Source organism: Sceloporus undulatus, chromosome 1 (assembly GCF_019175285.1).
Source record: "Sceloporus undulatus isolate JIND9_A2432 ecotype Alabama chromosome 1, SceUnd_v1.1, whole genome shotgun sequence".
NCBI classification, from domain to species: domain Eukaryota; kingdom Metazoa; phylum Chordata; class Lepidosauria; order Squamata; family Phrynosomatidae; genus Sceloporus; species Sceloporus undulatus.
In genome coordinates this window covers 193,249,833-193,277,345 of record NC_056522.1, presented here as the reverse complement: position 1 = coordinate 193,277,345, position 27,513 = coordinate 193,249,833, and the positions used below count along the sequence as shown (strand labels likewise).

At 41.6% G+C, this 27,513-nt stretch overlaps 1 protein-coding gene across 1 annotated transcript in view; it reads right to left on the bottom strand.

Moving 5' to 3' along the window:
* The window catches only part of DNAH7 (dynein axonemal heavy chain 7), a 175,346-nt gene extending 154,029 nt beyond the window's left edge, over window positions 1-21,317 (bottom strand). The window contains exons 1-8 of the mRNA XM_042446266.1: window positions 21,266-21,317; window positions 11,455-11,520; window positions 9,487-9,595; window positions 6,751-6,898; window positions 6,450-6,534; window positions 5,917-6,097; window positions 3,514-3,586; window positions 1,036-1,161 (exon numbers count right to left, since the gene is read on the bottom strand). Of these exons, the coding sequence (XP_042302200.1) occupies window positions 1,036-1,161; window positions 3,514-3,586; window positions 5,917-6,097; window positions 6,450-6,534; window positions 6,751-6,898; window positions 9,487-9,595; window positions 11,455-11,520; window positions 21,266-21,283 (806 nt within the window). The 5' untranslated portion in view covers window positions 21,284-21,317. The remainder of the gene's footprint in view (window positions 1-1,035; window positions 1,162-3,513; window positions 3,587-5,916; window positions 6,098-6,449; window positions 6,535-6,750; window positions 6,899-9,486; window positions 9,596-11,454; window positions 11,521-21,265) is intronic.
* Between the last annotated feature and the right edge of the window lie 6,196 nt (window positions 21,318-27,513).

Sequence of the window (27,513 nt, the reverse complement as noted above, 5' to 3'; positions counted from 1 at the left end):
CACAGATTTCCAAATGCATACAAATAACAGTTGTCAGACAACCATCAATTGAAAAACATTGATTCTAAAACTAGCCACTAAAGTTCTTGAAGCACAGCATCATAATCAAATATAACATTGTCTCAGAACAAAATCGTCCTCTGAGTTTTCTTTAAAAAACAGCACTGACACAGCCATATGTAGTTTTTTCTTTTTCTTTTTGCCTTGTTTTTCCTTTCCATCCCCTCCCTCTGTTTTTTTAAGTTGTTATAGTGCTTTATTCCACTTTAACTGCCATGGCAATATCATATGGAGTCCTGGGATTTGCAAACCCCAGAATTCCACAAAATGTTGTCATGGCATTTAAAGTGGAATATAGAGCTGTAATTGCTAAGTAAAAGGACTTTTAAAACAGATTTTGGAATATATTTGCATGTCCATAATGAGCTATTTTGGAGACGAAACCCAAGTCTAAACATGAAATCCATTTATGTTTCATATATACCTTATACATATAGCCTAAAGGTAATTTATGCACAATATTTTAAATATTTTTATGCATGAAACAAAATTTGTGTACACTGAACCATCAGAAAGCAAAGGTGTCACTATCTCAGCCACCCATCTGGACAATTTTAGATTTTGGAATATTTCAGATTTTGGAATTCCAGATAAGGGAGACTTCAGATTCGGTGTTATTACATTTTAGCTCTTTTCTAATTGCTATAGAATTTCTATAGGATTTTATAGTGTGTGTTACTTGTTTTAGTGTTATTCTGTGTTATTTTGAAATGGCCTAAGGGCTAATCAATAAACATTTCTTCAGATAAGGGAGACACAGCCAGTAGCAGTAAAAGTAATTGCAGAAAAATTAGCAACAACTTTCTGCTTTGCTTGACATCAAAAATTAGCTGCCTGAAGTGGTGGTTGTCTCATGCTGTCTAACAGTATAGCAAGGCTTGCATATGCCCTCCTACTCTGGAAACCCTGTACATAAGGCAGTGTGCATTTTCAGTGACAGAACTGCAACATCTATGCATTCAAAACTTTACTTACGAAAAGGTTGTCTGCCAGAGGTCGAGAACTGCCAACATGGTGGGATTCATTGCATGCAAATTTTCATTTATATAGTGTCGAGCTGCCAAAAAGGACTTATTCCAAGGTTTGGGCACCATTTCCATTCTAAAAAGAAAAAGAAACAAATAAACAAGTCATGTTATAATCCTCCGAGATCCCCAAGCTATTAATATATCTACTTTTTCTATTCAGGAGATAAAGCCAACTTTACAAACTTATCAGAAATTAAAAATACTCTCCTGGGAAATTACATCAAAATTAAGCCTTCTAAGATTTTTCTTTCACCTTTTAAAATTCCTTTACTAAGCCAATATCCCTAGTGAACTTCTAGGCAGTAGCAAATTAATTAGCCATATGCATAGCACTTAGGCAGTTAATTAGCCAATTAGAAATATTTAAAAATTCTAATCATACAAAGATGGAGAAAAATTGATTTGTCAGAAGCACAAAGTTTACCAATAGGTACGATCCATGCTCAGAAATGCATGTTGTTAAGGAACCCTGCAGAGTTCAATTAATCTTTTTAATTTTCATTTTGTTGGTAGACCCTGCTGGGAGCATATAGCATTGAGCACACTGGAGCACACCCAACCATTACAGAGCAACACCATGCTCTCTGAGAAAACTCTTTAACGATAGAGAATAGATCAGAAACCCCTCTCTGGCATCAGAGACAGAGCCATCTATCAGGGTGTTTGATTGTGAGTTCCTGCATGGCAGAGGGTTGGATTGGATGGCCCTTGTGTCTCTTCCAACTCTATGATTCCATGGTTCTCTGGTTTCAGGACAGTAGAAACAATTTCAAACCTTCTCTTGCTGCCCCTAAAAAAGCTCCCAAATCAAACAGAAGGGAAAAGCAGAGGACACAATATGTGCTGAGCAAGTGAGACAACACTGGCTGTGAGATTCTGGGAACTGCAGGCCAACAAAGTAACTTCTCCACATCTTGCTCCCACTCCTCACCCATGCTGCCCTTCTGGTTAAAAATCCATACCTGTCTTGGGAGCTTGTTTGAATTTGTACTCTCTTGTTGTACAGGAGAGGGAAATTGTTTTGTAAAAAGAAAGTGAGAGAAAGGACAAAAATGCCATCCCTCCCATCTGTCCTGCCAGCAGAATAGGAGCTGCACACATTTACTTAATGTTTTTTAAAAAGAAAAGATTAGGATCTTAAACGTCATGCTATGTATCAGTCGCTTGGACAGGGCTCCCGATAATCCCAACCTTATATTTCTCTATGTTTGTATACCAGGGGCCCTTTCACATCGACACAATTATAGCACTATGATTCCCCTTTAAATGCCATGGCCAGATTCCTATGGAATCCTGGGATTGTGAATTTAGTCAGAGGCACCAAAGGAGAATTCTTTGGATGAGAATCCTAAATGTGCCTCCTCTCTACTATCAATTCCAGGAGTCCATAATATGCAGCCATAGCAGTTAAAGTGAAATCACTTGACCTTACCGCACAGGCTCCAAGCATGGGATGAGACTGGTCCAAAAGGGGCCACGAAGGGAACGGAACGAGTAGCAGACGCATTTTACTGCACACAGAAGTCCCTCACTCGTTCCATTCCCTTCTCTTCCATCCCCAATCCATCCCAGAGGAAGTGATTTTTGAGAACTGTTCTGAACAGTTCTCAAAAATCATGTCCTCTGTGATGGATTGGCAATGGAAGGGAAGGGAAGGGAACGGAATGGGGATTTCTGTGTGCAGTAAAATGCATCCCCCACTCATTCCCGGACCCTTTCGTTCCATTCTCGTCCCGTGACTGGAGCCCCTATGTGATAAGGTCCATAGTTAGTGTGAAAGGACTCCAAAACTGTTTATAGTTCAGAAACAATAAGCAGAACAACAAACCCCTACTTTGTACAGTTCTTCCAGAGGGGAGCTGTCATCTCTTTATGGATAGATATTCTGGTTTATACTGTTGTACAACAGCCTGAAATCAGGAAATGGAATTTTTGACCGCTCTTTTTCCAGAGTAGAATACAATCACCTACTGACTGGAGTAGGACATGGCTAGGAAGTCACACCACCATTGGGGACAATGGGACTTGTCCTTCCTTCCTTCCTTCCTTCTATGGATGACAAGTCCGCAGATACCAAGAGTGGATTGTTCTATAATAATGCCAATTGTCTGACTCAGTTTAATAGAGCAGCTCTATATAATATACAAGGCCATTCAAAAAAGAATGATGCAAAAGTAAAGCTGTTCTTATTCCATTGTGCACCATTATTTTTTAATCAATCTGTACAATAGCTGCTTTGAATCCCTATGTTGGGAGAAAGGGGGGACAGAATAATAATAATAATAACAACAACATCAACAACAACCACCGCTTATAAATGACCCTTTGTGTTCAACGGTGCTTATTCTCAATCTGTTTAGGACTACTTCCTAAGGCTTCCTGTGTTCTTCTGCTTGCTCAATATTTGAAATAAACATTTTCTTACTCTTGACGATGAGGTGGAAGAATTTGCATTTTGCCTTCCTCTTTTTCTCTAGGATCTCTTAAAACAAAGTCAACTGAAATAAGGCATAAAAACAGAACAAAACACAAATAAGCTCAGCAAAACAGAAAAACAGACAAAGAAACTGAAGCAATTATTGTCAGGAAGACTTCAAAGGTTTTATACAAAGTAACTGAAAGCATGAAGCTCAAAGAGATTTGATTTAAGAACGCTTTGCAATGCAAAACAAAAGAAAGTATACACATATATAAAATGGGCTGAAATGGCAAAAATGTAAAAGCAGCTGGAAGGTGGAATACTAACAGCACAATCCTAACAATGTTCACTCAGAAGTAAACCTAATGGTGCTCAATGAGTTTTCATTCTTAATACGAGGGTCTAATTTTGCAGCCAAGAAAACAAGATCCAATGCTCAGAATTAAAGTTCCTTTCCATATATATATATATATATATAATCTGCTTGTTTACACTTCTAGGAAGAATGTATGGATGTTTTCCAAAATGTTCTTCCCAACAACAATGTGCATTTAGGCTGGACAGAGGCACACAACTCTTCTTTTGAAAGGCATCATTCAGCAAAAAAAAAAAAACCAGGCTAGTGGTTTTTCAACTTTTCATTTTCAAGACAGATCATCTTTTTCCCTACAATGGATCCCTGATCACTTGCAATGGAAAACCTGCAAAGGATTCTAGGCAAGTGGAAATATTTGAAGGTATGTACAGCCAGTCTTCCACTTTTGCAGATTTGATTATTCATAACACAGCTGGGAAAGGTTCACCCGCTCTCCTCCCCCCTATATTTTGGCTGGAATGCTTTGAGAGAATATGTGGAGGAAGGTGGGAGGGGCATTCATATGGGGGGAGAGAAGAGCAGCGCATATGCACACCCTTCCCACCTTTCCCCACATATTCATGGTTTTTCCACTCTCATGGGGCCTTGCACCCCTAACCCTCACAAATGTGGAGGGCAGACTTTACTACTGTATTATCCTCTGTTCCTATATGAGAAAAGCAGTAGCAGTAGGAAGCTGATTTTCAGAGATGTCTATTTTCTGAGATATTTCTGTTTTCTCCATCATAGTCATCGTCGTCGTCATCATGGAGGATGTAACAGTAATCCAACCTGGATATAACTAAGGTGTAATAGATTTCTAAAGACATCTAAGATTCAAGAGATGATAGAAGACAGACAGATCTATACAATACTGCTCCCATGATGTGCATGTATATCTTCTAAAATGGAACCTCATTGGCTCTCTGGCCTTGGACAGTAAGTGTTAGCTGAAAAGGACTCTGATCAAATCCTGTAGTCAGCGCCCATGCTAAATTCCATTATTTTCCATTATCACCAAGTCTGCTATATTCCCAAATAAACTATTGGGGCACAAGTGAACAGCCGCCAGACAAGATTCTGTCTCTCCCAGCAAGTGGTTCTGAGTTTGGTAAACAATGCATTATAGACAGAAAATGCATTATGGAAAGGAAATACCCCTTTGGGGCACAGGCTGATCAGCTTAACATTTTGATCTTTGCTAGCCATGATACAATAGTAATCTCTAAACTGAAGGAAACTTTAGTTAGTTAGCAAAATGAGGCAATATCCTGAGACAGTTTATGAAATATACAAACGTAAGCAAGCTTTAGGGGATCTTTCACTCCTGAGATCCTTTAAAAGGGATCTCAAATTAAAAAGAAGTTGGGTCTGGAGGTGGGGTCTACAAGAAGTATCGACCAAGAATTCTGAACTGCCTCCTCTTTCTGGAGGCCTCTTGCTGAAATCACTTCTTAGCCTAGGCTTTGCTCCTTTGAAGTTAAAAATCACTCTTTCAGACCCTACCCCACCCCAAATCCAGAATTTTGTTCAAAAAATCTTGTTAGCTTGTTCTCTTTCTCAAAGTCTTGGTCTTGGCTTAGTGGACCTTAGTGAACCTGTCCTTTCTCTACACTGTTCCAGCCAGGAGTGCCAATGCACCATTTGTCATTTGTAAAGGTCTACCACAGTATGTGCTGTTCTACAATGCACTTACTGTATATACTGCTGTGGGCTCAGTAAAATTCCTCTTTCAGAAAGTTGTTTGTAAATGTGAGCATTGAATTCAGTCTACCTAAGATGCAATGTTGGCCAAGATCACAAGGTTCCTTGTAGGCATGTGTACTCAGAACATGTAAGAGTTTATTCATGTGTTCCTAGCTTCTCAGGCTATCTGATGTGAAGGACCACCTTTTTTTGTGCCAGGAACCAATACCACATTTGTGCCCACTGGTTACATCTATTTCTTGCTTTCTTATGAAGGCAACTAGGTTAAACCCAATGTCTGGTGGGACAACATTCATGTCTGCCTTTCTCTAATTTGATAAAGTAAGAGCGAATTACAATTAACATACCTATTGCTTTCTTCACACTGAGAAGATAGTCCTCTCGCATTTCATCTGAGAGTACATCAATACTTTCATTAAGCATTTTTAAGTGTGCTGGCACCAGTGCCAAGACATGCTCCAGCCATGAGTCTTCCATTGGTGCCACATGTTCTGTATCTATTCCATGGCGAATATAATAGAAATATTTCTGCAAAATGAAAACATGACAAAATTGTGCACTACAAGAAGCTGGTGTAGAAAAGCCATATTTTTCTGGTTTTGATGAACACGTAAGTTCTTCCTAATTTAAAACTTTACTCATGACCAAATAATTGATCTAATTTATTTCACAAATTAAATCTTGAGAATGTGACCACTGCAGGCACAGATATTTGCCATGTGGCAACTGTGAGTTGAGTTTTCCGCAGCCCATATCTTGCTCTTTCAAACTGATAACCTACAATGGTGCTTGTAAACAACCCACAGACTACACTTGTCAATTTGTGCAGTCCTATTGTTTCAGGCCCATCTCTTCTACCACCCTGCCACCCTTTATTTACCAAAATGTCTTTCTCTATTTCAGCAGACTCAGATGTGCCTGGTTTTGCTTCTATGGAAAGAGGTTGTTCTGGAAGGTCTGGTTGCCTAACAAAACCAACAGAACAGGTTAGTATCAATGGTCTTCAAACATCTAATCCATAAATCAAACCCATCTACAGATTTTTATTATGAAAGCAAGAGAATTAAGTCAACCTCCTCATGTGTAAACTCCATTCTTTCTAACTTTTTTACCACTCATCTCTTTAAAAAAAGAAAGCATCTCTCACACGTGATGTGTTTTACAATGATAAAGAAACTCACATGATGATGTTAACAAGAGCACTTCTGAAATGTTCCCGGTCCTTTTTACCACTAGTTTTTACTTTAGACGTTGATGGTCCAGCATCAAGATCACTACCTAGAGTATCCTGTATTTTACGCTTCTTAGGTCTCTGATCAAGATATTCTCCTTGGGGAAAGAAAAGGAAAGATATGGAGTGTTCAGCACAAGCTTAGATGTGCTACTTACATACATATTGTATTGCAAAGGTCTGCAGAATCAACTCCAGCCTCTTTCAGTGAAAAGTTACCTCAGTCTCTTGTTCTGAACAAGAACAATGCCTTCCATCAATGGCACTGAAAATGATGCAGGTGTAAACACATGAATTATTTAAAATCATCAAACAATGAGTGCTCAGAAGTCAGATCCCCAAAGAGAATTTATAGATGGCCAGGAGCCAGCTCCAATCCTATAAGAAGGAATGCAGGATGAAAGTTGTCTCTCAGCCACCACTCTCACTGAGAAACAAAGTGATCTTGATGGTTAATTGAGGGAACAAAGCATGACACCGCGCTACAAGGAAAACCAGATTTCAATCAAGAAAAAAGATCTCTGACTATTCAATCTATTCTCACTTTTGCAACGAACAGCCTAAGCAGCTGAAAAGAAGAGGGAATCATTTTCTGCGTTTTCACTGGCTTGGAAAAGGGTGGTTTAAGAACAAGCCAAGTCACTACTTGGGTAAGTTTTTGTTGATTAGAGCTGCAGACACAAACATTTTATGCCAGGGCATAAATCCAACATCACTCTGGCCCTGCAATGCCAGCACAACAGAAATTTCTTCCTCTCTATTCTCTCCTGCAACCCTCCAAGCTCCCTCACAACAAAAAATGTTTGGAGTGGGAAGGACAAACCACCCTCCTCCCATTCTTGCTGGATTCTACTTTTCTGCCAGAAACATCAGCCAAATGTCTATATGGCCAAACATAGCATTTGATTTCCACAGGCAGAACTCCACTAGCTGTGGCTCAACACTCTCTACCCCAAGGACTCACAGTTTTGCTGCAAAGGTTCTACCAAAAGGCCATTTCATGGCTGGTCCATGCAATGGCCAAACAATGAAGCATCTGGCTGTGCTCCATAGCCAGACACAGACCAATGATATTTCCTGTCAAGATCCACCAAGGTCTCAGAGGACAATGTCATCAGTCTATGTCTGGCTATGGGTCAGAGGCTCCTCTATTCCACTATGTCAGAGAATGGCCATTCAGATGGGCTATCACAACAAAACCATGAATCTAGGGAGTCGGGGGCTTTGGTGGTTGCAGGAGCTTGAAGAGAATACCAACCTCCACAATGACCAAAAAAGACATACACCATCATAAAGTGGACTTAGCTTGCAGTGTCACTAACATACGCTATAGGATTTTGCCCTGGCAGATGACTTGGGCACAGTCTTAGCTATCGATTAAAATCCTCATTAAAAAAAAATATGTTCAGGTCAGTTTCATTTCCATATTGGACATAAATTGTAGAAGAAAGTCCAAAATAATAGATAAAAAGATTAATACACTCACAGAATATATTATTATTAAGATTATTTAATCTTAAAAATTATTATATCTTTCTACATATTATAGACTAATTTAAATTATTATATATTACATGTAATAATGAACATTACATAATAATGTCTATTTAGATATCATTTTAGATAGACAGGTAGGTAGGTAGATCATTTCTTACAGATTTATTACGGTGACATTTCAAAATATTCTGTCCAACTGTAATTTGGGAGTATATACTCATGTATAAGTCACAAAAATTCGAGGAAAATTCAAACTCCCAAACCTGGAATAATATATATACGGGTCAATCCTAGTATAAGGATCTAGTGTGAAGGCAGTGAGAGGAGGCAGAGACGAGATGCCCCTCTTGGTATGCTGGGTTGTGCATGGGATGTGAGGCTTGGCAGCCTCTGCAGAGAGGCTTATACAGTACACTATTATCCTATTAAAAATAGCTGCCACAGCCTATCTGCAGAGAGACTTATAAAATATGCTTCTATTAAAAATGGCTGCAATCACAGGGCTCCTCCATGTTGCTGCTAAGTATCACTTGGGCTGAAAAAGTACTGTAGGTCAGAAAGAAGGAAAGAGCGAGGGATGCCTTTCTTTCTCTGGTTTGGGGAAGGGGGGGTTAATGGGGTAGGGGCACTGCTTCCTTGCTAAGAGGGGCTTCTAGCCTCAACCTCATGTGATTGTCTTCACATTAGATCCATAATAAAGGCAGCTCTTGTCTGCCCCTTTTTTCAGGCCACATTCTCATTTTTTTTTCATTTAAATTCCTTTCCCCATCTGTACTTCTATAGATGTAGACATTTTAAGATAGGCAATGTCATTTACACCACCCAAATAAACAGATCCTATCCTTCTCAAGAAGAAGAAGAAGAAGAAGAAGAAGAAGAAGATAGTAATAGTAGTAATCATCAGCCTGGCTGGAGTAAATGTCCACCAGAGGACCTGAATGTACAGGGTGGATTATATGGGAGGAAGTGATCCCATAAGTAACTGAACCCAGTTCTTCCTAAGTATGTTCCCTCTGTGCATTTTTAAAGGAGAGGAAAATATTTGTTTATTATGTATCTCTAAGTTTTATCCTCAACCTACCTACAGGTAATAGCAAAATCCATAATTTTGGCCCCCAAATCTGCCCTCAACCTATTGATGAAACTGACTTATACACAACTATACAATAGTCAAACATTTTATTCTTACCCGGTGTTAGCTCATTTCTCAGCAGAAACTGCTCTGGAACATATGTGTCGTCTTCTCCTCGCAGCTGGAATGCAGGGGGATTCTGATGCCATAGAGGTTTACAGTTTATCTGAAAGATTTGATTTCACCCTTTACATAAATGTCAGCCACTAACAGTAACATCATTCTTGCCTTTTCTAACAAACTTTCACATTTTAAAAGCTAAATAAAAGACTTGCAGCTCAACAAAATAAAGTATCAGTAAGCAGCCAACCAGAAGATTTTAAAAGTCCCAAAACTTTTCTTTAAACCTTAGGACCTAGGTGCAGCCAGGATGCCAGCCTAAATCCAAGTAGGCATCCTTGTCCCCATCCCTTTCCTGTTCATCACAACAGCCAGAGGCAGCCATAATCACTGACTAGGCACTGGGCTGCTCCCAGGCTTATACCAGTAGCTATTGAACACTTAGGAGAGAAGGAGGAGCAGACACATAAAGTTGATCCTTCTTCACTGGGTGCTTAAGAGGAACCAAAATGTGTTTGGGGCAGCCCTGTGCCCAAACAGTGGTTGGGAGAACAAACCCATGCCTGAAATCCCTCTCTATGACCTCACATTCCAAGGGCATAAATGTTGCGTGGTGAAGTACAGGGTATTTCCTTGTACAACATCATTCAAAGGACATACACTAACATAATGTCACCAATAGAATCTTAAAGGTTGGTCACCAACAGGATCTTAGATGTTGTGAATCTATGAAGATCACAGTGGAGTCTGTTTGTATGCCATATGTAGTATGCAGAAATACCATCAGCTTTTATATTAGAGTACAGTTTAGTTTTTAAAAATGTGTGCAGAGGCTGAGTCTCCCTATTTGAAATGCTTGGAACCAGAAATATTCTGGATTTTGAATTTTGTTTTGACTTTGTAATACATGCATTTGCATATACATACATACATAATGATATATCTTGGAAATGAGATCCAAGTCTAAACAGAAAATTCATTTATGTTTCTTATCCACATAGCTTGAAGGTAACTTTATACAATATATTTAATACTTTTGTGCATGAAACAAAGTCTGTATACACTCAACCATCAGAACACAAATATGTCACCATCTCAGCTGCACATGAAGAAAGTTTTGCTTTTTGGAATATTTCAGCTTTTGGAATAATTTGGAATCATTTTGGATAAGGGAGACTCAACCTGTACTGTAATTCAGATCCAAATTTCCATTTCTATTTGTTCTACTTTTTTGGCTGATTTTTTCCCCAAAAGAAAGTAATCACAAAGATCTTACCACATGTAGCAACTAGTGACCCCACATGCCAATCTGCATCTCTATTCATATCTGAATGCAGGTAGTTAAATAACTCTGGATGGGCACAGTGATACCTCTGCATTGGCACTACACATCTACGTTGGCAATAACAAGTTAAAGGATGCTTATATGTGTAGAGCTCATTTGCTGTATTGAAATAATTTCTCGCAGCTTGGGGTTACAATAAGGGATTTGTGCTTCTAGAACAGCTATCCAACACACAGGAGAGAGGCAATAACAGCAGATCCAAAGAACTGCCTTACATATGTATATCAGCACTCATTAATTATACATGTAGCAGCAAATCCACAAAGCAGGTAATTAAATATGACTTTCAGTGATAATACTGCATTTAAAAAAAAATCCAAAGAAGCCCCAAATTTTTTCTGGGAAAAAAAAAACCCAAATTTTTTTCATGATTTTAAAAGTTCTGGAAATTTTATATCCATAGGAAATACAGTTATGGCTTTGAGCTCCTTAAAAGAAAGACAACAATACAATATTCAAGAGGCATGGTTCATTACTGCAGAACTTCAGTTCTAAAATGTGCCAGTCAGCATGGCCAATGGTAAGAGATTATGGGCTCCACATTACAGTTTTCTCTACTTTAAACTAAAGGCAGATTTTGAATGCTTTATTTATCAATCAATCTATAAACAAATAAATACCTTATCCACTTGTGGTAAAAATTTTGTTGTAGTCTTCTCTAATTTCCCTTTGTTGGGCGGCTTGGGCTGTGAGGAGAAACAAAGAACAGGCAAAACAAGACATATATGTACCCACGCTCCTAAAATAAAATTAAAAATGCACACGCCTCAAAGGCTGCAATCCCAATCAACTCACTAGAGGGTAAAACCCATGGAATAGTGAGGCTTATTTCTGAATGAATATTCATAGCTTTGTGCTGTTATTCATGGGTGTATTCACACAACACAACAAGCCAAGGTTGCCTGGCTTGTCATGAAGGAGCAGAGTGCTGGTGCACACTCCCATCTGGAGCAGGAGTGGTTGATCCAACACACTATTTACTAACAGGTGGTTTACAAAAATAAAAGGTTGGTTCATTGTGCCATCTATTTTGTTCCCTCCTGACAAACTACAGAAATAACCCTGGATCCCCCCCTGCCCCGCCACACACACACCTCATTTGTTGTGCAAGAACCAGGGATGCTTCATGGCTTTCATATCAGTAAGGATAACAAATCCATTCTGTGTTTCAGCTTGAAATTTAAAGGAGCTATCCAAGGTGCTGAATCCTATCCCCCAACTAGGTTTAGGACCATGGACAGTCCTCCCCATGGCAAAATCACATCCCCAATGAAAAGGGAAGCACTATCCCCATGAGACCAATCCCACTGCCAGAGATACTCTTGTAATATTTGCATTTATTTATTATTATGCTTGCTATAATGATGTAATAAATGAAATGAATGAAAAAAAGAATGCACCAACACACTGCTCATTCATCACAACCTGGGGATCCCTGGCCTGTCATGTCGCACCAATATGCCCATGGTTCCTGTATTCTCTATGTGCAGTAGCTACATTCTGGCATATATTTTCCCCATTTTCTTTAGCTGATTCATATTTCTGTAAGATATAATTTCAAATGAAAGGTAGAGTGGCACTCTCAGGAAAGTCTTTTAAGAAAGTCTAACCAAAGAACAAATGATAGATGATAGAAGGAAGAGGAGGAGGAGGAGAAGGTTCAATGACCGATACAACATAAATTAGAACACATACTACCATTTTAATACATTTTGTTAAAACACATAAACATAGGACAAATTAAAATCATCCAACACAAAATTTAAAATATACCAAATCAAAATCCATGGTTCAAAATCGACTGGATAGGCCTACCAGAAGAGAGAAGTCTTTAATGCTGTTTCAAATTCAGACAACATGTTTAATTGTTGAATTTTCCCCGGCAGGTCATTTCACAGTCAATAAAAATGTCCTCTAGCTGACAGTTGCCAGTCTAGTTCTGTACAACTGAAGTAAATGTCCCCCAGAAGACTTGAGTATATGGGGTGGGTTATATGGGAGGGGTGATCCCAAAGGCAACCTGGACCCCTAAGTAAAACTTTGTACTGTGTCTAGGCACTAACTGGCAGAATCCAGTTCCAAGCAGCTTTACTAAAGCAAATAATGTTGTATTCTATATTCCATATACATGTAATCCATTGTTTTGAAATAAAACTAAAATTGTAGTTTCTCATCTCCAAGCAGAACCCTGCCTGTGCCATTTTATGGCATGACTTGGCCTCCTGCCTATTTAAAAAGCCTATAGCAGAGGGGGGATCCTCTGGCCCTTTAAGATGTCGTAAGGACATGACTACCACCAGCATCCCATGTAAACTGTCTGCTTAAGTTTACGTTTCAAAAACTAATTTAAAAATTATATGAACAGCTGCAAGGAGGATTAGATCCCTTTTAAACGCTTGACTTTGAAGAGCGCGGGCTGCGTTTTTGTTTTCCTAGAGGATGTCATCCTGCAATCAACTTTCCACTAATGAGACGAATATATTAAAGTCTCCTTCAACAAATATGGCTACACCACCTGCTCTTTCCTCAAACAGCATGAATGTTTAAGTAAATGTCAGAGAAGGAGGAGGGGGAGGCATTTCAAAAAAAGGGAAAAAAACATCGTGAATTCAGTCTATTTACTTTACACAAAATAGCAAAAATAAATAAATGTCAGCCATTTCAAAACGGAGGGAGGAAAAACCTGCCAAGTCTAGAGCAACACTGAGTAGCAAGGCTCCCATCTTTAAACGCCTGCAACCAAGCTGGTGAAAGAATGCCCTCTGCCGATGAAATATATTCAGCACACATTCCCAATTCTGGACGCTAGATCCCATTGGACTGACAGATCTTCTGCCAAATCATTAATCGAACCATGCCTCTTTATCTGGTCTCAGTCTCTGGTTTCTGGTTCAACCAGAGACTTACACAAGAGAGAAAATGCCACTGATTATTTACAGCAGGGAGTGGGAAAACACACACCTCCCGAATAATGCTGGACTACAATGTCTATTGTTCTTCCCCATGCCCTCTGCTATAAAGGACCACTGGAAACTGCAGTTTGCCAAGATGTGGAGAGCTGCATGATTCCCACCCATGATTTAGCATGCCCTGCTATACCTGTCTTTGACCTCAAGACGCATACTCACAACACAGTTATTATCTCAAGCAGGGAAAAAGTCTAGGCCTGTGCAATTTACTTCAAGGAGAAAGGAACACAGAAAGTCATGGGATAATGACTGAGGACTTTAAAAGAGTGGAATGTATAAGGTTTATTGAATCGGTAGCTGGGACTGAGTTCTCAAATGCACTTATAAATGTGAAAGAGGAACATCCGCATACATTTAAAATAGAGGTGGGCAAAGTGCTGTTACTGGACCACAACTCCCATCAGCTCTGGCCAGCAAAACCAATTTTGGGAGCTACAGTCCAACATCAATTGGGGATGGAAGTGTTTTTCTATTTTAAAAAATACTTATTTGGGGTTGATTGAGAGTTTCGGCTCTTTGCCTTTGCTGTTCCTTTTAGGATGTGACAAATGTGTTTTAATGCATGATTATTTTTTCAAACTGCTGCTCATAGTTCATTACTCCTTTTTTGAGAGAAAGAGAGAAAAGCAATGTAAAATTCCTTAAATGTGCAAAGCCTTTCCTATATTATTCAGTTTGATGTATAAGATGGTAATCAGGTGATCAGTGGCACATATAAAGAACCATAGACCCATAATATCACATAGGTCTGACCTGCACTGCAGAAATAATGACGTTTGACACTGCTTTAACTGTCATGGCTCAATACTATGGAATTCTGAGATGTGTAGTTTTGTGTGATATTTAATCTTCTCTGTAAAGAGAGCCCTGGTGTTACAACAAACTACAGATCCCAGGATTCCATAGCATTGAGCCATGGAAGTTGAAGTGGTGTCAAACTGCATTAATTCTGCAGTGCAGATTAGACCATACTTTATGCTGGTTCTGTTCTGAAAACCCTGATAACCATTGCAAAATATATCAGGTTCGATGTACCCTGTTGCCAGTAGAGTCAGGACAGATGTCTAGGCTTCAGGGAAGAATGAAAAAACAGGGAACGAGTGAAGCAAACAGAGGTGTGCCAGGAATACATTTTCTGGATGCTTATTTTTGACAGTGAGCTGAGCAAATGTCTCTGGACTGGTTGCTTTACATAAATTTGAGGTGAAAAATTTTTGGCCCTCCTATTTGGTCCTGTAGTTCCCATCAGCACCACCCAGCCTGGCCACTGATAAAGGGCTCTGGGAGTTGTAGTTCAAAATATCTGGAAAGCAACATGAGACCCACCTCTGTGTTTTAGGAGTGCTGAAAATACCGTGGGTGGCTAAAAACAAACAAATGGGTACTCTGTCTGAACTCTCTCTGGAAGCCAAGAAGAAGAAACTGAGGCTGTTGTACTTTGGTCACACCATAAGAAGCCATGACTCATTAAAAAAGACAATAATGCTAGGAAAGGTAAAAGGTAGTAGAAAGAGATTGGCTAGACTTAATCAAGGAGGACATGGGCCTGAATCTGCAGGACCTGAGCAGGGAAGCAGAAGACAGGCGGTCTTGGAGATGTCACATCCACAAGGTCACAATGAGACACGGTCGACTCAAGCACAGTTAACAACATTGTTTATTTTTATTTATTTATTTATGGTATTTATACCCTGCCCTTCAGCCCTAAAGGCTCTCAGAGCAGCTTTAAGCATAACATTAAGCTAAAGCAAAGGTGGAAACTGTGTGGCCCTCCAGATGTCACTGGGCTGCAACTCAATGATCTCTCATCATTGGCATGACTGCCCAGAGGTGATAGAAACTGAAGTCCAACAGCATCTGGAGAGCCACACAGTTTCCACTCATGGATAAGAACAACCCTTGGCTTGATCCAGCAGGCCTCTCACAATGAAACAAAACCTCAAGAAGTGAGAAGGGCCCTGAAATTTGGTTTCTGGTATTTGCCCCAAAATGAACAAACTCAGATTTTAGGGCTTCTGAATTACATGCTAAGGAATCATAGGCCCTATACAGACCGTCAGAAAGTGCCAGTCTGTGAGCAAAGTCAGGTGCAGCATCCTCACGCTGGATGCCCTAACTCCACCCCCATTGCGCCATATAGGGCTATAAAGCCCTATATGGCTTGGGCACGAGTTACTTGAGGGATTGCATCTCCCCATATAATCCGCCCCGCACACTCAAGACGTCGGGGAAGAACTTGTTGGAAATTCCATCTTCCAAACATGTTTCTACATCCCGGATGGCCTATTCAGTGGCGGCCCCACAAATTTGGAATGGTCTCTGCGAGGAGCTCCATCTTGTGACCTCCCTGGTAACATTTAAAAAGAGGCTCAAAACCTTCCTCTTCTGCCAAGCCGTCTCTTCTGTAAAATGAAGCTGTGTATTCCTGTTCCCATCAATTCTCTGCCTTACCCTGTTGAATGATTGTGTTCAGATTGTGTATAATTTGTATTAGTGGATTTTATCTATTTTTATGAGATGTTTTTAATGGTTTTTATATGATCTGTAAACCGATTTGATCTGTGGAAAAGTGGTATACAAATAAAAATTATTATTATTATTATTATTTTGGTGCATGCCGGTCCACACGGCGCATGCCATCATAACGCACCTCCAGCGCTGCATCCACATGATGTAGTGCCGAAGGGGTGTCATAAAGCTGCACCACTGCAGCTATGGTGCCCCTTGGAGGGCGTAAAAAGGCTCCTTTTTGCACTCTCCAGAGGCCAGATTGGGGCTGCAATGTGAGGTTGCCACAGCCCCAGTCCAGCAATCTGTATAGCCCTATAAAGTCCAAATGCTCTAAAAAATACTATTTGAGCTCCTGTCACTAGTCCCAGCTGCTGCCAACCTAGCAGTTCAAAAGCATGTATATCCAAGTAGATAAACAGGTACCACTTTCGTGCGACAGTAACAGTGTTCAGTGCAGTCACACTGGCCACATGACCACCAGAGCAGCCCCCACACAACACTGGCTCTTTGGCTTAGTAATGGAGATGAGCACCAGTTGGTTAGGTAAAAGCCTATTTCGTAAAATTCACCATGTGGATGCTGATATCTCAGCCAGTTTCCCAAATCTGAAAACACACAATCTGTTGTCTACAGAAATCTGAGCAAGAACATCACAATTAGTGCAACTACTGTCTTTTATCTCTTTATTGTTGTTCTTATTGGTTTTGATTTCCGGAGACCCCATAAATGAAAGACCTCTAAGTCACCAAAAGTTATCAACTCAGGTCTTGCAAACTCAGGGCCATGGCTTCCACAGCTGATCCACCTGTAGAGCAGACTCCTTTTACAAAGCATTCTTGTCTTTTCTAAGGAGTCGTCTCATCTCATGATACATCCACAATATATTTTTATTTCAAATTATAATAAATGTTGTAGAATTTAGGCTTGTAGAGGAGGGCATTGTAGGGAACTCACAAAAGGATGCTGGTAAGTGCTACACAGAACAGAGACTTAGCAACTGAACTATGCAACATTCAGACAAATCTGACTTTATTTTTTATTTTTACTCCAAAGTAACAGTGCAAGATTTTGATTCAGATCAGGCCCACTATGTGTATGTATGTGTATCTGTGCTTACAAGTCACTACCAATGTACTGTATAGTGATCCCAAGGCAAGCCTGTCATGGGGGTTTTCTTGGTAAGATTTATTTAAAAGAGGTTTCCTCTGAGGCTGAGAGAGTGTGACTTGCCCAGTGATTTCCATGGCTGAATGGAGACTCAAGCGTTTGTCTCCTGGAGTCCTAGTCCAACACTCATGCCATGATATTACGTTGGTTCTCACACACATGTAGTAAAGGTCCCCCTGGAGTGGGACCCAAGGTGGCTCACAAAAAGAATCAATCAAAACCTAACAATAAAAATGTAAAAACCATTTAAAATCATCACATTGAAGTGGTATAAAATCTAAAAGGTATATACAAAAGTTTACAAAAATATAGCAAATCTCCCAGTGAGAGATTATACTTTAACAGCCTTAGATAAAAAGGTCTTAAATAAAAAGGAGAACAATTGGATGCCTCTCCACTCTCTCCAGTGACACAGAAATGGCCACGTTGGAAGGGTGCATTACTTAAATGGTGCATTTGAGGGGATGCACCAGGAGACATCACTACAGAAAGACATCACTACTAGCTACATGCCAGACTTAGGACTCCCAATGCAAGACTCAAGCCAAAGTGTGTAGTTGTCCAACAGCTTATGGTAGGAGTCGAGCAGGAGTTCAAGCCCTAAACTGTAAGTTCACAAGCCATAAGTCCATATATGCTGGGTCCACAAGCAATCCATAGAGGAGTCTGACTATTAAACAACAAGGAAAAGAAGGGAGATAAGTTTAGAGCAATAAGTTCTACTGTTTTACAAACACATTAACCTCAAAACCAGTGGTTGTCAAACTCTGGTCCATCAGATGTTTTGGATTTCAGCTCCTGGAAGCTCCAGCCAACTTGGCCAGCAGTCAGGAACTCTGAAAGCTGAAGCCCAAAACACCTGGAGGATCAACATTTGGGGATCACTGCTCTAAACATTTGCAATTTTAACTATACAGTGTATAGTAGATACTGTTGGTATCCACTGGGATTTGATTCCAGGACCCTCTGTAGATATCAAAATGTGTGGATGCTGAAGTCCCATTAAATACAATGGCATAGTAAAATGGTGTCCCTTATATAAAATGGAAAATCAAGGGTTGTTTTTGGGAATTTATATAGTTTATAAATATTCTCAAAACGCAGATGCTTGAATTTGTGGGTATAGAGGGCCGACTGTATTTTCACAGTAAGTGTATTTCATTTCATTTCATTTGCATCTTGCCTTTCTTCCAGCAAAGGATCCAAGGCACCATATATGCATAGATGCATCTGGTGACAGAAATGAAATCAGAACGTGAGCACTTTACAAAATATTTTCTTTTTAGGTGTACATAATAAAAGGTTATGTGCAGATGTGATAAAGAGGTGGATAAATCATGTCATACACGGGGCTGAATTGTGAAGAGTTCCCAGATGGTGAGCAACTACAAGGCACTGTTTTAACTCTTCTAGAAGCCAGCAAACTAGTACTACAGTAGTTGGATATTTCAGAGCATTGAAGGAAAATTTTAATAGTGGGAACCTGGCATCATTGGGGTTAGAAGGAAAAGACAAAAACACAGGAGGGAGGACATGGAAGGCAGAAGGCTTCAAAAATTGGCTATAATTATAAAGGTGTTGTTGTTGTTGTTGTTGTTGTGTGCCTCCAAGTCATTCCCAACTTATGGTGATCCTAAGGCAGATCTATCATGGGGTTTTCTTGGCAAATTTCTTCCAAGGGAGTTTGCCATGGTTCTCCTCTGAAGCTGAGAAAGTGTAACTTGCCCAGTGTGGATTTACATGGCCAAACTGGGATTCGAACCCTGGTCATCAGAGCCCTAGTCCAACATTCAAACTACTATACACACTAGCTCTCTTGTGAATATGAATATGAATGTGTATTCATTAAAAATCCAGGGCGAACTAGAGTTTCCTATTACATATTCAAACCCAGATCTCTTGCCCATTGATAGTAAAACCCAAGGCAGGCCTAGGCAAGGGCTGCACCCGCACTACAGAAATAACGGAGTTTGATGCCACTTTTAAGTGCCATGGCTCAGTGCTATGGAAATCTGGGATTTGTAGTTTTGTGAGACATTTGGCCTTCTCTGTCAGAGAGCTCTGGTGACACGACAAACTACAAATTCCACAGGATGGTACCATGGCAGTTAAAAGTGGTGTCAAACTGCATTATTCCTGCAGTGCAGAGGCCACCAAAGTTATCCCAATAAGAAAGGAAATGCATACAGGTGAAATATGTGGCCCTGCAGATGTACTATTGGACTACCGCACCTATCATTCCTGGCCATAGCCATGCTAAATGGAGCTGATAGGCACTGGGATCCAAGAGCATCTTGCAGGCTCACGGTTCATAAATGTGTATGAGCCAGAAGTCAATAAACAGGAGGCAAAACAGCTGGATGACAGAAAGGCAGCCTCACCTAACAGTCACTGAATAAGACAGTGACAAGATCCTGGTGAAGGAATCAGGAGCCACCTTGAGCTGTGAGTTTGTTAGTGGAAAAAAGAGTGGTCTATAAATGATGGTGACCACAATGAGGATGATACAGCCCTCCAGCGGTTGTTGAATAACTGCGCCTCCCAGCATCCCCTACCACTGATTATCCTGACCAGTGCCAATGGGAGATACAGTCCAGCAACAATACCTGGCGGTGGAAATGATTTGCACCACTGGACTGGAACGCAAGTGTAGGACTCACAGAGAGAGACACACAAGCTGTTGTTGAACTGCAACTCAACAACCGCTACACCTGCTGGCACCGTTGCCTGAGGGTGATGGGAATCCAAGTCTTCACAGCCAGCCTTGACTTAATGCTTCCACTTGCCCTGGATGTCCTCTTTTTCTTCTGTTGCCATGAATCCAGGCTGAACAGAGATGAACGAAGCAGGCTCCTGGTCCCCCTCCGCAGGGCCCAGGGCAAGACCCATGAGGCTGCCAGGTTCAAAACTGGAGGGGGCTCCTGTGCCTTTCATGGGGCTGGAGGAGAGGACAGTTGAAATACTGTTGAAAGGCCCTCTTCTACATATCCATTAAAGGCACAGGAGCCCCCTCCAGTTTTGAACCTGGCAACCCTTCAGGCCAATGGGGAGAGGAAGGGAAGGTCTTCAATGCTGGGGAAACTCTGGTATGAGAGAGAGGCTGTCGGGTGGTTCAGGCTGGTAGGTGTTAGTAGGTGTGTATATGTATGCACATGTGTGTATATGTCTAGGAGTGTCTATGTGTATGTGCATGTGCATTTGTGTGTGTATAAGCATCTACGTGTGCATATCTATGAGTCCGTGTATGTTTATGTGTGTATGTATGTGTATGAGTGTATATCTATGTGTATATCTATGTGTCTACGTATACGTGTATGTATGCATGTTTGTGTGTATGTATATATGTATGTGTATGTATTATGTATGTATGTCTGTGTATATCTCTGTGTATATATGTTTGTGTATATGTGTGTGCCTATGTATGTGCATTTGTATATCTATGTGTGTTTGCGTGTGTGTGCATATGTATATCTATCTGTGTATATGTGTGTGTATATATATGTGCGTTGTGTGTATAGCTATGTGTATGCGTGTATATATGTCTGTATTATGTGTATGTGTGTATATCTGTATATATCTCTGTGTATATCTGTGCATGTATGTATGTGCATGTGTATATCTATGTGTGTGTATATGTCTATGCATGTGTATATCTATCTGTATGTACATGTGTTTATGCATACATGTATATGTACGTGTGTATATGTACACACACACACACACACACACACACACCTGTCTGTATCTCTCCCTCCCTGCCTGCCTCCCTCTCCTTAGCCCTCACCTGCTGGTTGCTGCTCATGGTTGCTGCTGATGCTGATGCTGCCTCTGACGGCCAGAGAAGGGCTGAAGCCCTGAATCCGGGGCGCCAGGCAAAGCGCGGGGAATGGTCTCGCGCCCGGCGTCCAGGGAGGAAGCCTCGCTGCCTAGCAACGGCTCCAACGCCAGCCCCGCCCGGCAGCGCCGCCGCAGAATCTCGGCCTCCCACTCGCAGGCGGAGAGCGAGGCCTCCCATTGGCCCGCGAAAGGAGGGGGCGCGGCCTCGGGAAGGCCCCGCCCCCTCTTCACAGGGCCACCCAGGCTTCTATTCTCTGAGTGTGGAGACTGGGCAGGAAGCAAGCCACACTCTCTTAGCCTTAGGGGAGGAGGAGGAGGAGGAGGGCAAGGGGAAGCAAGCCTCCTCTGAACAGACCTGGCCAAGAAAACAGTGCCGTAATAGCCTCAGGACAGTCACTTTGGCTTCCAGGGAGAGTTCAGACAAGCCTGTCTTCAGTTGCCCCTGCCTTCTTCCCCTGAGTCCAAAACACACTGCAGGGATAATCCAGTTTGAGACCGCTTTAACTTCCCTGGCTCACTGCTAGGGAATCCTGGGAAGTGTAGTTCATTGTGACAGAGAAGGCTAAATGTCTCACAGAACTACAGTTCCCAGGATTCCCTAGCACTGAGCCTTGGCAGTTAAAGTGCTATCAAACTGCAGTGTGTTTTGGACCTATGAAAATGGAGACTAGGTTTTGAATAGTAAATAATAATAATAATAATAATTCTGGGAACTGTAGTTTTGTGAGGCATTGAGCCTTCTCAGTCAGAGAGCTCCAGTGCCACAATAAACTACAATTCCCAGGATTCCCTAGCACTGAGCCAGGGTAGTTAAAGAGGTCTCAAACTGGATTATTTCTGCAGTCTGTTTTGGACCCCAGATGACTAAACTGAGGCCGTCGTATTTTGGGAAAGTTACGAGAAGGCACTTAACGTCCCTCCTCTACACACCGTTTTTCCCCAGTCAAAGCACGGTGCCTTTCCTCTTTGGGAGATGATGAGGGGAAGTAACACAGGCGCAACCACCCACTTCGTTTACGGGTGACAGTTGACCCCAGTACCCGGCCACCCAATCCCGTCTCTCCAAAAGGGCCCCTCTGGAGCCACGGTAGAAGCGCAAGAATGGCCAGTGGCAGTGTGTGTCTCTGCGGATTCCGAAACATGATGATGTTGTGACCCGTAACAGCCAGTGGGTCAGTGGGCAGACGCCCATGGAGCCCCTTGATATAATATTTTGTATCTGTCTTGCCATTTTATTTGTGACTGTAGTGAACCTATATTTCTCTCAGCGCAGACGCAAAGTGCCCAACTCGAAAGCATTGATTATCTGTCTCGGGCTTCAGTGATGCCCAAGGCCCACAGCCATTCAGCAAAAGGTGAAGAGTTTAGCCAAAGCCACCTATATAGACTGAGAATCTGCAAGTACAACAGATGGCTAAAAAGACAAACAAATAGGTCTTAGAGCAAATCAAGCCTGAACTTTCCCTGGAAGCCCAGATGCCTAAACTGAAACTGTTTGATACTTCAGCCATATCATTAGAATACTGTACATGACTCACTAGAAATTACAATAGTGCTTGGTAAGGTAGAAGGGAGTAGTAAAAGAGGACGACCATGTTGCAGGTGGATAGATTCGATCAAGGAAGCCATGGCTTCCTGAGGGTGCAGGACCTGAGCAGAGCTGTTGAGGATAAGATGACTTGGAGGTCTCTCGCTCAAAAGGTCGTCATAAGTCAAAGTCGACTTGTTTGCAGTGAACAACAGTTTACAGTATGACAAACTACTATGTCTCTGTTTAGTTATGAAAGCTGGATAGTGAAGAAAGCTGATAAGAAGGAGAATCAACTCATTTGAAATGTGCTGCTGGAGAAGAGTGCTGAGGATACCTTGGCCTGACAAAAAACAAACCAAAAACTCAAGTTTTTTGTGGGTTTTTCGGGCTCTGTGACCATGTTCTAGAAGACATTCCTGACGTTTCGCCAGCGTCTGTGGCTGGCATCTTCAGAGAATGCTGTCAGGAATAAACTCTTCTAGAAGATGGCCACAGAGCCCAAAAAACCCACAAAAAATTATGGATGCCGGCCATGAAAGTCTTCGACTTCACAAAAAACTCAAGCCTAAATTCTCTCTAAATGCCAAAATGGCTAAACCAAGACTGCCATACTAGTGGTTTGTGTGTTGGACAAGGACACTGAGAGACCAGGGTTTGAATCTGTACTCAGCCATGGAAACCTACTAACAATGATGTAGATGCAAGTCAGTTGGCTCAGACTCAAGTTGGACCCAAGTCACTTCAGTGACTCGACTTGGACTCAACTTGCCAATAAATGATGCTCTGACCTGCCCCCAGGGAGCAGCAATTGCGGACTTGAGGCAGAAAGATCCTTCTAAAGCTGTTGAAAAGCCTTAGACATGCAGCAGGAACAAGCCGCTGAGCAGTTCTCAAGCCCAGTGCCTCACGTGTTTGCTGCTCCCCTTCGAGAAATTTGCCCACCTCCTTTTTTCTGTTAAAGGAGGCTCCCAGACTTAAAGCTTGAAGGTAGAGACTTGAGATTGGATTTGAGACTTGGAGTGAAAGACTTGAATACATCACTTCTAATCCTTCTTTAACTACAATTCCCATTAGCCCAGCCCACACAGTCAATGACCTTGGATGCTGGGAGTGGCAATCCAGCAACACCAGAAGGGCCTCAGTCCTTGGCCAAAATAGTCATTCTCATTGGAAAGCCCATGACTGTATGAGCGTCTGTAATATACATCCTTCCTTAATCTCCGGTGGAGGAACCCTAAACTTCACCAAATGGGAGGAACTGACTCACAGCCTTTAGAGGATATGAGAAATATGAGACATGAGAAATGCTTCCGTCTCCTTGAACCTTCTCCCCTCATCCCTCTTCCTGAACATTCATAGCTGGACCTAGGTATCTTCTGAATGGTTTTAAAAAGCTGGGCATCATAATCCATGCAAATAAGGGCAGAACATTTATAGACAAGAAAGTATTTTAATTCATACTTTTAGCAAGTGTAATAATTTTACTTGACCACTGAGGGGCATGTGTTCCCTTTCAAAGCAAACTCCACACTACACTAGCTACAGAAACGTAGGCATATATGTACCACATGCAAGGCTTTTCACCTCAAAATATCCATTTCCTTTGCACGATCTTCGTGAAATCAAAAGTACTACCATTGTTTTCCAAGAACATATGAGTTAACGTGTTGGTTAACGCATGGCTCAGCATTGACAAGCAACACATTTTAGAAGGGTTTTCCTGAGGTCTTCTTTCCCCACAGCTTCCTGATAGTCTCTTGAATGCATGGCTCTCTCCTTTCATGCTCCACATTAAATCTTCATCTTCAAAAGCCAGTGCTTTGCTTGTGTAATTGAGATCTTTCAAGAGAAAGCTGTTCACTTTAATCTGAGAGGGGTCTGGTTATCATTATGCAGCAGTGAGGAAAACATGCTCTGATCAGCTCTTAGGACTTCACAGTATCCTAACTTTGGAAAGAGAGAGCTATGACCTAAATGAAGTTGGTCAAAAACATCTGGACAGATGCTACTCTTTCAGTGCATTTTTCCTGGGAACTAGCCTCCTTGATCTTCCCTTCCAAAGAAAGAAAGAAAGAAAGACTGGTTGGCACATCAGAGACACTCAAGAGAATACAAAGACCTAGCCGTGTTAATCTGAAAAATCAGTATGCAAAGGGATCTTGTAGCAGCTTTGAGACTAACTGAAAGAAAGAAGTTGGTAGCATGAATTTTCTACTTCCTCAGATGCATGTTTAACTCAAGAGCATAGTTAGAGTCAGACTTGGGCCCCATGCCGAGGAACAGTGCAGGTGTCATCTTTGTGATGGATTGCATTTTCAGAAGTTTTAACAACAAGTATAATTACCTTTTCACCAAGTGTAGTTGATATTCATGCAGTGTTTGACTGAGCTTTCAGGAAGGAGGTCATCCTTCATTTGGGTTCAGTTTTGATTCAAATGGAATCGAAGCCACCCATTCACTTTTGCAGAGCTTTTCAGCTGGTACGGGTCAACAAGTAAGCCCTAATTCTGCAAAAGCTGCTGGGCAGCCTTAAACTTAATCAGTTTCAGACATCTGCTGTTGATTCCCAAAATGCACAAAACAAGCATTTCAGCATCGAGGGAACTGTGTTGGTGCCAAAATTCTAAGGAATTGGGATCCTAGGCCAACCACAGTTGCCTAGCCCTGGTCAAAACATACCCTCCGACATTTCACAGATGAAAACCAGGGCATGTGGAGCTGAGCAGTATTAGAGTGTGGTCAAAAGGGTCTGGCCAAGCAACAAGAGGGCAAAAGTTATTAATGAAGAAGACCACTCAGAACTACTATTTTACTCAGAGATAGACCAAATGGGCCTAATGGCTCTGTGCCTCCTCTCCTTCCTACTGCATTGAGTACCAACTACTTTTACACTTGAAACTCAGTTTTCAGCAACTGAAGGAAATAGAGGGCAAAAGGAGAAAGTGGGAGGAGGAGAGAAAAATTGGGATGTTTTAAAGCCAGCTGAGAAAGCGGAACAGCAGAGGATCAATTGGGGCCTTCGCTTGCAAACCAGGGCAGTTGGAAAGTATGTGGAAGGACTTCTTTGCTGAATAATCTCTCTTGTGTTCCTCCTGAGTCTTGTCATTCCTTAGCATTCACCCGTGACAAAAAAATAGTCATGCAGGGGAAGAAGTAAAGAAATTGTGTACAAACCTTACAAATGAAAATACTATATAATCCTGGTTTAATCTCCTATTGATATGATGTTTGGCTCGTAATAAAATACAAGGCATGCAACCTCAATACTTGAAGAGCCTTTCTCCCTAAACATACCAGTCTGAGAACTGAGGTCTGCTGGAGGGGTTCTTCTCTGTGTCCCACTGGAAGGGACACTACAAGGTCAGGGGGACATAGGAGAGGGCCTTCTTGGTTGTGGCACACTGACTGGAATACCCTCCTGTTACCCAAAATGCGGGGGTCCTGCGAGGGCACCCACAATCAATATTTAAATAGGGGGGTTTTATTAGCTCCAACAACAGCAGCAAGAGAGCTAGGGCAACTGAAGCAGGAATCAAGCTATGTATAACAGTTCTGAGAAACAGGATTCCCAAGTGCAAGCTCAATGCGATTTTAGTTGTAATCACAGGAAATCAACAGTCACACAAGGCATCTGCTCATACACACATTCAAGAACGAAGGATACAAAGGTGGTAGCAGATAGTGACTAAAAGGGGTTTGCAGGGGATGCTATTGTATTATCTGATACTGATAATACTGTACCCAATTCTAGATGTGTAAATCCATTCGGGGGAATGCAGTGAGATGGAAAATGTTTTTGGTGGGTTTTTCGGGCTATGTGGCCATGTTCTAGAAGAGTTTCTTCCTGACGTTTCGCCAGCATCTGTGGCTGGCATCTTCAGAGATGGTTGCCAGGAAAGGACTTGGGTATATATATTGTGTGACCTGGAAAGGCAGGAGTGATTTGCATGTGCACGTCACACAATATATATACCCCACTCCTTTCCAGGCAAGCATTCTCTGAAGATGCCAGCCACAGATGCTGGTGAAACATCACGAAGAAATTCTTCTGGAACATGGCCACATAGCCCGAAAAACCCACATAAAACTATGGATGCCGGCCATGAAAGCCTTCAACTTCACAGATGGAAAATGGTTCAGCACTGGCTTGGAAGTGTGTGGCGTGCAGCTAATGCTGAGGAATCAGACAAAAGATGGACCTAGTGTCTGTCAGAATTTCAAATAAGACTAAATTGGGGATACTTTGGCAGGCACTTTTGTAGGGCAAAACATATCCCAGGGCAAGTTTTAGGACATGAAAGAATTTCCAGGAGGGAGGAATGAGCAAAGAAGTCGAGAATGGCTAGAATGTCCTTGGACAAAAGGAGTATCACTCCCGGTGGGGAGTGTACTTGGATTTCTGTTCCTGTGTCAGTACCAGGTCTATCACCCACCATCACTCCGGTCAGTGCAGGGATTATGCAGATTCTGATCTCAATCGATCTATCCTGTCTACACGCTCGTGTTCCCCCATGCTGGATTTACTGGATTTCTTTATATGGCAAAGCAATTTCCCACATCTGGGCACCCTCGCGGCTGCATTTTAACATCCCATTGATATCGATTTGATATTTACATAGAGTAACACTTCCTTTGGAGAGTTGCTGCTTCCAGTGCTAGTTTCT